Source organism: Physeter macrocephalus, chromosome 2, assembly GCF_002837175.3.
Source record: "Physeter macrocephalus isolate SW-GA chromosome 2, ASM283717v5, whole genome shotgun sequence".
NCBI lineage: Eukaryota > Metazoa > Chordata > Mammalia > Artiodactyla > Physeteridae > Physeter > Physeter macrocephalus.
This window is the reverse complement of record NC_041215.1, coordinates 112,960,701-112,970,329: the sequence shown is the minus strand read 5'-3', so window position 1 is coordinate 112,970,329 and position 9,629 is coordinate 112,960,701. Positions and strand designations below refer to the sequence as shown.

Here is a 9,629-nt window from a genome sequence, read left to right as displayed (position 1 = left end):
GTTCGATCTTTTTTTTTTTTTAACATGTTTATTGGAGTATAATTGCTTTACATTTTTGTGTTAGTTTCTGCTGTATAACAAAGTGAATTAGCTATACGTATACATATATCCCCATATCTCCTCCCTCTTGCGTCTCCTTCCCACCCTCCCTATCCTACCCCTCTAGGTGGTCACAAAGCACCAATCTTTTAATACATGCTCTAAATGATAAGATTAATTGATAGACAAGTTTATAGTGTAAACTTACTTCATCATATCATATTGCTATCATGTATCACTTTTTCTTTAGAATAGAAGCAGAATTTGCAAGTTAGTAGTTGGATATTTAGAAGAGATGAAATGATAAATAGTTCTCCCACTCTCTAAAAAGATATCCCTAAAATATATGGGATTTCAAAATCTCTGAAAATTACCTGCCTGCCTATACATTTTTAGAACCTGAAACAATTTTGTCCTGATGTCGGGCACTTCAGGTCATCATGCTCTATCTTTAGCAAGGGTCACTCAGATTTCAGTAGCCAACAGCTTTAACTTTGACCTAAGTTTCTGTAGCCAAGATGATGTGGGAACATCACAATCACTCTTCTAAGGAGAATTTACTATGGCCTCAAGATCTTTAAGGCTAAGTTTGCCTAAGACCAGAAATTGGATATTTCACACAGCACTATGCAATAGAACCTTCAGTAAAAATGGAAATTTCTATCTACATTGTTCTGTATGGTAATCACTAACCACATTTGTTGACTGAAATGTGGCCAGTGTGACTGCAGAATTGAATTTTTAATTGTATCTCATTTTAATTAATATAAATAGCCACATGTGGCTCATGCATACCATACTGAACAGAGTAGCTCTCAATATATATTTATATTCGGTTGTTACATCAGGAAATAAAATGTGTTTTTAAAAATTATAAATGTCAGCATGTAGAGAAGTTGACTGGCACAACCAGTCCAATCATAAAAGGGTCATTTTTGCTTTGGAATATGTGGCTAAATTTCCTATCTTCTAAACTCTTTTAACACTTTTCAATTAGAAAAACGTGATGTCTACAAGGCACTAAATTTTTTGTTCTCAAGCTTCATATTTAATATTTTTCTCTAAAGACCTCATAAAACTGCTTTAACTCCCCATGGGATAACAATCTAGTACACTGTCAGGGGACCCGCCCTTATTAAATTACCATGTGTGAGGTGCCCATAACTCAAGTTGTAGCAGGTGCAAAATAGAGTAGCAGGCCGAAGAGTGACAGTAATTTTTAACATCTACACCAGCTGGCAAAAATGACAGGTGCTTAATTCCGCAGTCTTTAAAAATAACTGTTGAAAAGTCTACACAGCAAAGCAAATATTTTCAAGTTTGTTTTTTAACTATCTTCAAGTTACCTTCCTGACATATATTAATATAATGTAATATTATACATTAATTTTTTGCCTTAAAGTATATTTAAACTTAGCACATAAGAACTTAATTTTTTACCCTCTATGAGTGAAATAAACGATTATTAAATTAGAGAAATAAAATTTTATTTTTCTCAATCAACATAATATCCAAAATAACTCTTGATGTATTCTTCTGTAAATGTATTTACATGTCTTTTTCCATGGTGTCAAATATACCTTGAAACTTTAAAAAGTGGAGAAAGAATACCTTCCTTTAAATTCTAAGTCTAGAGAAAATCATGAATCCAAAGATTTATTCAACAAACCAAGTCAAAAAAAAAAAAATAAAGAGCTCACTAAAACAAAAAGAAACTTGCCCATGATCACATACTTGTAAATGGTGGGCTGGGGATAAAAGCTTAAGCACTAGGACTCCAGAGCTCATGCCACTATCTATTACAAACATTTTGTCATCAGTCCTTTACCAACTGAAATTTAAGCTGTATGAAGTTTTTCAGATGATCTAGAATGAACTCTCAAGCTTAATTTGTGACTCGGAGATGGCATTTAATGATAGATAATAACTCCCCAAATTGAAATTTCTTCCATAATAACTCCCCAAATTGAAATTTCTTCCAGAGATGAATGCCAAGAAAATTGAGTTTGAACAGTTTCTGCCCATGTTGCAATCTATTTCCAACAACAAGGACCAGGGCACCTATGAAGACTTTGTTGAGGGTCTGCGTGTCTTTGACAAGGAAGGCAATGGCACCGTTATGGGTGCTGAACTTCGTCATGTACTAGCTACACTAGGTAAGAAATATTCATTTCAGTGGACTTAATAGGACAGAATATATAGAAAAGAGCATGACTTAGGGCAATCATGTTATAACCAAAATAAGTAGGGGGAAAGACTACAAAGGGAAAATGAAAAAGAATAGTCAAAAGTTAATGACCATATCAACTAGCCTCAATGTCAATGAGTTTATTTTGGGGAAATGATAACTTAAATTATTGGTAATGAATAAGTAATGTGCAGCATTGTAGTTCTTACAGGATAGAGTTTGGATGATCAGGTATAGTGTGCATTTAAGTCATTTATTCAAAAACAATTTACTGATAACCTTCTGGCTAGAGAACAGGAAGGGCTTGGTTTCTATCCTCCAAGAGGTTATAGTCTCCAGGAGTCCAAAACTGATCACTTACAGTGGAATTTTGAAAATATTCTCTGGTTTTCTTTTTGAAGAAAGAGTTTTGTTTCATCAGGTGAAAAGATGAAAGAGGAAGAAGTGGAAGCCCTGATGGCAGGTCAAGAAGACTCCAATGGCTGCATCAACTATGAAGGTACAATCTCATTTGCTCTGGTGGTTACAGCAACTCTGAACTGATTGGGGTTGACGATGGACAACTTTTGAGCTTAAAACAACTTATCTTCTCTAACTCTCTTATCCAATAAGAGAACATACAAATGTTACTTATTATCAATCAGTTATATAATAACTCTAAAAAGATATCTTGTAAGGACCTGACTATATACATAAGATTTACTCCAGAGGGTTTTAACATTCCTGTGCATTATTATACAGGTTAAAATGTGTTTTCACTTTTATCTTTTCTTGTTAGATCTTCACAACATCTCTGTAAGATGGGGTTTGTGTCAGAATAAATTTTAATATTAAATACTAATATTCTTTAATATTACAGTTGGAGAGATCTCAAAATCCTTTACAGCAAGCAGTTATGAAAATGAGGAATCCAAAGGCCAAAGATGTTTAGCTATTTAGTGAAGGTCACATCATTAATGACTGGTGCTAAAATTTAGTTCTCCTTTTCTAGTGTTCTTGCTTAAATGAAATTTATCTCATAGTGGCCAATTATCTATTTCCTGCCACCAATTTTTTTAACATCTTTATTGGGTTATAATTGCTTTACAATGGTGAGTTAGTTCCTGCTTTATACTAAAGTAAATCAGCTATACATATACAAATATCCCCATATCTCCTCCCTCTTGCATCTCCCTCCCACCCTCCCTATCCCACCCCTCTAGGTGGTCACTAAGCACTGAGCTGATCTCCCTGTGCTATGCAGCTGCTTCCCACTAGCTATCTATTTTACATTTGGTAATGTGTATACGTCCATGCCACTCTCTCACTTCGTCCCAGCTTACCCTTCCCCCTCCCTGTGTTCTCAAGTCCATTCTCTATGTCTGCGTCGTTATTCCTGTCCTGCCCCTAGGTTCTTCAGAACCTTTTTTTTTTTTTAAGATTCCATATATATGTGTTAGCATATGGTATTTGTTTTTCTCTTTCTGACTTACTTCACTCTGTATGACAGACTCTAAGTCCATCCATCTCACTACAAATAGCTCAATTTCGCTTCTTCTTATGGCTGAGTAATATTCCATTGTATATATGTGCCACATCTTCTTTATCCGTTCAACTGTTGATGTACACTTAGGTTGCTTCCATGTCCTGGCTATTGTAAATAGAGCTGCAATGAACATTGTGGTACATGTCTTTCTGCCACCAATTTATAGCAGCTTCACCCAGAGGGTCTGAAAAGCAACACACCACACAAAATAAAGATGCAAGATAAAGTTGCATGATATAACTTGTAAATTTAAAATTTTGCAACAAAATTGAAAAACTTATCCATCCCCCCAAAAAACTAATCTAACCACATCTCAATAAAGCTATGTTGATAGCGTTGATGTAAATATGGACTTATAAAGTCTAACAACTTGGAAAAAAGTAAGACAAGAAAAGCAGAGGGGAGAAGAGGGGAGGGAAGAGAAGTAGAAAGGAGAGAAAAAAGAGAACAGGAGAAAAGAAAAAACTAAGCCAAGCATATATTCACTGACAATCTTGGTTAAACTTTACTTTTTTCCTATAAACTATGTTTTACATTCAGTTACTGCCATAAGATAAAAGATACATTAGATAAAAGAAGAATCATTCAATAAATATTGTTTGAACAAGGGTATAGTCATTTAGAAAATAAAGGCAGATCTCGATCTCCTACTAGGATAAATTTCACATGAGTCAAACATTTGAATGTAAAAGCTAAAAGTATAAAACCCATGGAAAATTATTTATAACCTTTGGAATGGGAAGGCATTTCTAACACTGATACAAAACCCAGAAGGTATTACAAATTTCAATAAACTCAACCACATTATTTTTTTTATCTAAGTGGCAAAAGCCACCAGAAACAAAGTCAAAAGACAAATAGAAAACCAGAAAAACAAATCTGCAATCAACATCAGAAAGAGCTCATTTGCCTAAATTTTAAAAAAGTTACAAATTAATAAAAAGACCACAACCCGGTGCTTCCCTGGTGGCGCAGTGGTTGAGAATCTGCCTGCTTAATGCAGGGGACACGGGTTCGAACCCTGGTCTGGAAGGATCCCACAATCCGCGGAGCAACTAGGCCCCTGAGCCACAACTACTGAGCCTGTGCGTTTGGAGCCTGTGCTCCGCAACAAGAGAGGCCGCGATAGTGAGAGGCCTGCGCACCGCGATGAAGAGTGGCCCCCGCTTGCCACAACTAGAGATAGCCCTCGCACAGAAACGAAGACCCAACACAGCAAAAATTAATTAATTAATAAACTCCTACCCCCAACATCTTCTTAAAAAAAAAAAAAGACCACAACCCAATAGAAAAATTAACAAGTACATGAATAGACAATTCATAGAAAAGAAAATAAAAAAATACATGAATGTAATATGCTGAACGTCACTAATAATAAAAGAAGTGCAGATTAACACTACACTTAGATATACTGATTGCCAAAATTAAAAGTTTAACCACACTTTAGGTTGAGGACAGTGTATGGAAACAGGTGATCTCATGCATTCTTGTTGGGAATATAAATCATTAAAATCCCTGTGTGGTGATGTGGTATTAATTATTAATTCTAGCAAATCTACTTCAAGGGATGTAGTCTTTAGACATACTTGCACTGAAGTGAAATGAGTGATATATGATTATTCATATTCATATTCATTATTCATTACTGTGTTGCTCACAATAGCCAAATATTTGAACAACTTAATGTCCATCAATGTATGATGTATCAAATAGATTTTGGTACATCTTCACAGTGAAATTCCCTACAGACCTAAAAAAAGAACAAGGACACCCTTGTTTACGGCTATGGTAATATTTCTAAGATACATTATGAAGTGAGAAAAGCAAGTGCAAAAGCATTTGTAGAACATGCCAACATTTGTGTAAAAAAGATTTTTAGAAACGTATATTTGTATTTTCTTATACATGCATAATAGCTCTACCAACTTAGCTATAAAGAGAGGAACTAAATAGCTGGGAGACAGTGGTGAAGAACATTTTTTTTTATAAACTCTTTCATACTTTCAAGAAAAAATTTTAACCATGTGAACATAACACGTAATCAGAAAGCTAAACTTACAAAATCAGGGGAAAAGCCATAAATCCAGTATTAAGAATAGTGAGCTATACAGAGTTTAAATAAACTCTAGAGTTATAACTAGGAATAATTAGAATTGAGTTAACTTACTATACTGCTCTCTTATTAAATTTGACTGTTTTCTAACTCTAAACTGTCTGTATTATCCCTACAGCTTTTGTCAAGCACATCATGTCTATCTAAATGGAGCTCTCAAGGTATCTATCTGTTCCCTCTTTAATATATAAGGGTTTCTCAATATTGTATTTTTTTAATGTAACAGCCTCACTTATATGCTGTAGATATAATTAGTATTGCTTCTTAATGAAGTTATTTATAGTAACCAGAACACATTAATATAATTAATATTATATTAATATTAACGAGTTATTTATATTAACCCATCTCCTTGATATGGGTTATTTAGAAATATAGCATTTTTGTGTAAGTGTACAAGCAAAAACTTCTGAGGTTTTTGCTTCCATGTATAGATCCTATCTTTGTCTGTACTATAATTAAGCAGTGGAGATTCAACAAACCAGAGAATAGTTGATTAATTTAGTTGGAATGTAACAATAATAAAAGCATTAGCCTAAATTCTTTGAAAAATTGAAGTAGTTTTTAACAATTACTACTCTAGAAAACCATACTATCACAGTCCAAAGTGCAGCACTTGAAACCAGGTTCTTGCAGCAAGGAAATGCCTTACCATGGAAGTGATGGTTCATTTTGTGCTTTTTCTTCTTTTTCACTTTACACTATTTCCTTCCCCATTTCCTTTCTGAAAAGATGCAATCAACATCTAACTCTTTTTCCTTTTTCCTTTACAGATCAAGCATTGTTTATGAAGACTGGCTGGAACGTTATTCTAAGAACACCCATGACTAACTGTCCAAATCTGTTTACCATCATTCAGAAAAACAAAACAATTTGGACCATTTTAGACTGAAGGACTCCCTGAATTTTTATACACCTTATGTTTCTCTCTGAATTACATTCATATCACACAAACCAAGTGTCTGCTGCTCTAGAGAAGAAGGATAAAATACTGACAATCTCAAATCCAAGCACTGCTCTTTATTTTCTACCATGGGTCAAAGAACATCCTTAAAATAAAAAATCAATAAATAATTTTGGTCAGTCTGGAATGCTCAAGTCGCACTGTGTTTTTATCTTCTCGCTTAGAGAAACTTATTTTTAAAACCCCAATTCTTTTGTTAATGTACAGAGTATTGATGAATTATAAAATTTTAAGAGAATAAATAATTATAGTCTACACAACAATAACTGAATAATAATGATAATCATATTTTGTTGAAAATGCAAAATAGAAAACTGAGGAAATTCAGATAGGATCTGAGATGGTTTAATATAAGCTATCCGGCAATTTAAGATGAAAGCAGGTTTCTTCAGTTTTGTGTAAATCATTGTATACATAGCTTGACCTATTTCACTTCTAGTGACAGTGTGGCCTATTAGAAAATTCTAATAAGCCCTTGATATGTCTCACTGAATGTCCTCAAGGATAAAATTTAAAGTGACCTTTCAGCTGTTACTTTAAAAAACATCTCTGGGGATGAGACTCTTACTCAAGAACTCAAGATTCTGTCTATTAAAATTCTCTCTCCTGCTATGATTTCCTCTACTTTGCATGTCCCTGTCCCCAAAATCTTGGTTCGATCTTTTTTTTTTTTTAACATGTTTATTGGAGTATAATTGCTTTACATTTTTGTGTTAGTTTCTGCTGTATAACAAAGTGAATTAGCTATACGTATACATATATCCCCATATCTCCTCCCTCTTGCGTCTCCTTCCCACCCTCCCTATCCTACCCCTCTAGGTGGTCACAAAGCACCAATCTTTTAATACATGCTCTAAATGATAAGATTAATTGATAGACAAGTTTATAGTGTAAACTTACTTCATCATATCATATTGCTATCATGTATCACTTTTTCTTTAGAATAGAAGCAGAATTTGCAAGTTAGTAGTTGGATATTTAGAAGAGATGAAATGATAAATAGTTCTCCCACTCTCTAAAAAGATATCCCTAAAATATATGGGATTTCAAAATCTCTGAAAATTACCTGCCTGCCTATACATTTTTAGAACCTGAAACAATTTTGTCCTGATGTCGGGCACTTCAGGTCATCATGCTCTATCTTTAGCAAGGGTCACTCAGATTTCAGTAGCCAACAGCTTTAACTTTGACCTAAGTTTCTGTAGCCAAGATGATGTGGGAACATCACAATCACTCTTCTAAGGAGAATTTACTATGGCCTCAAGATCTTTAAGGCTAAGTTTGCCTAAGACCAGAAATTGGATATTTCACACAGCACTATGCAATAGAACCTTCAGTAAAAATGGAAATTTCTATCTACATTGTTCTGTATGGTAATCACTAACCACATTTGTTGACTGAAATGTGGCCAGTGTGACTGCAGAATTGAATTTTTAATTGTATCTCATTTTAATTAATATAAATAGCCACATGTGGCTCATGCATACCATACTGAACAGAGTAGCTCTCAATATATATTTATATTCGGTTGTTACATCAGGAAATAAAATGTGTTTTTAAAAATTATAAATGTCAGCATGTAGAGAAGTTGACTGGCACAACCAGTCCAATCATAAAAGGGCCATTTTTGCTTTGGAATATGTGGCTAAATTTCCTATCTTCTAAACTCTTTTAACACTTTTCAATTAGAAAAACGTGATGTCTACAAGGCACTAAATTTTTTGTTCTCAAGCTTCATATTTAATATTTTTCTCTAAAGACCTCATAAAACTGCTTTAACTCCCCATGGGATAACAATCTAGTACACTGTCAGGGGACCCGCCCTTATTAAATTACCATGTGTGAGGTGCCCATAACTCAAGTTGTAGCAGGTGCAAAATAGAGTAGCAGGCCGAAGAGTGACAGTAATTTTTAACATCTACACCAGCTGGCAAAAATGACAGGTGCTTAATTCCGCAGTCTTTAAAAATAACTGTTGAAAAGTCTACACAGCAAAGCAAATATTTTCAAGTTTGTTTTTTAACTATCTTCAAGTTACCTTCCTGACATATATTAATATAATGTAATATTATACATTAATTTTTTGCCTTAAAGTATATTTAAACTTAGCACATAAGAACTTAATTTTTTACCCTCTATGAGTGAAATAAACGATTATTAAATTAGAGAAATAAAATTTTATTTTTCTCAATCAACATAATATCCAAAATAACTCTTGATGTATTCTTCTGTAAATGTATTTACATGTCTTTTTCCATGGTGTCAAATATACCTTGAAACTTTAAAAAGTGGAGAAAGAATACCTTCCTTTAAATTCTAAGTCTAGAGAAAATCATGAATCCAAAGATTTATTCAACAAACCAAGTCAAAAAAAAAAAAAAAAAGAGGAGATTGAACAGCAAGTATCTGAAATCTAGATTAAAGAGTTACATCCTCTTGAATTATCAAGATAACTGAAGCTAAGGAAGAGCAAAACAATGGAATAATTCAGGCAATGATCTCAATTTCACAGCTTGATGAGTGAGCTCCAGGCTAAGAGAGTCAGTGCGAAGGAAGGGTGATGAGGTTCCAAACACCTGCTGAGAATTTTTCCAGAAACTTCATATCGAGATAATTTTTTTTTAGTTATTCAGTAATATATGGTAGGAAAAAGTACTAGCTATACCGTACTTTGTCCTTCACCTGCCAGCACCTGTGATTGGCCAGAGTCTGCTTCTACCATGGCCATGCAAAACTGAGAGGCAGAACCACTCTTTGGCCACGGCAGATGTGGCCCATGACCTGGACCTCACACTGTAGA

The 9,629-nt window shown here is 34.1% G+C and overlaps 1 protein-coding gene across 1 annotated transcript; it reads left to right on the top strand.

Annotated features, from left to right (window-relative positions):
• The first annotated feature begins 2,007 nt into the window (after positions 1–2,007).
• LOC112065107 (myosin light chain 1/3, skeletal muscle isoform) lies at positions 2,008–6,956 on the top strand. Its single transcript, XM_024124593.3, has 4 exons — positions 2,008–2,195; positions 2,649–2,726; positions 5,984–6,026; positions 6,639–6,956. Exons 1-3 carry the CDS (start codon positions 2,024–2,026, stop codon positions 6,010–6,012), a joined length of 279 nt encoding a protein of 92 aa, XP_023980361.1. The 5' UTR covers positions 2,008–2,023; the 3' UTR covers positions 6,013–6,026; positions 6,639–6,956.
• Positions 6,957–9,629: the final 2,673 nt, after the last annotated feature.

Coding starts and splice junctions, on each gene's coding strand:
- LOC112065107 (XM_024124593.3), top strand. CDS start 2,024: ATGAATGCCAAGAAAATTGAGTTTGAACAGTTTCTGCCCATGTTGCAA. Junction 2,196..2,648: donor TCATGTACTAGCTACACTAG/GTAAGAAATATT, acceptor TTGTTTCATCAG/GTGAAAAGATGAAAGAGGAA. Junction 2,727..5,983: donor TGGCTGCATCAACTATGAAG/GTACAATCTCAT, acceptor TTATCCCTACAG/CTTTTGTCAAGCACATCATG.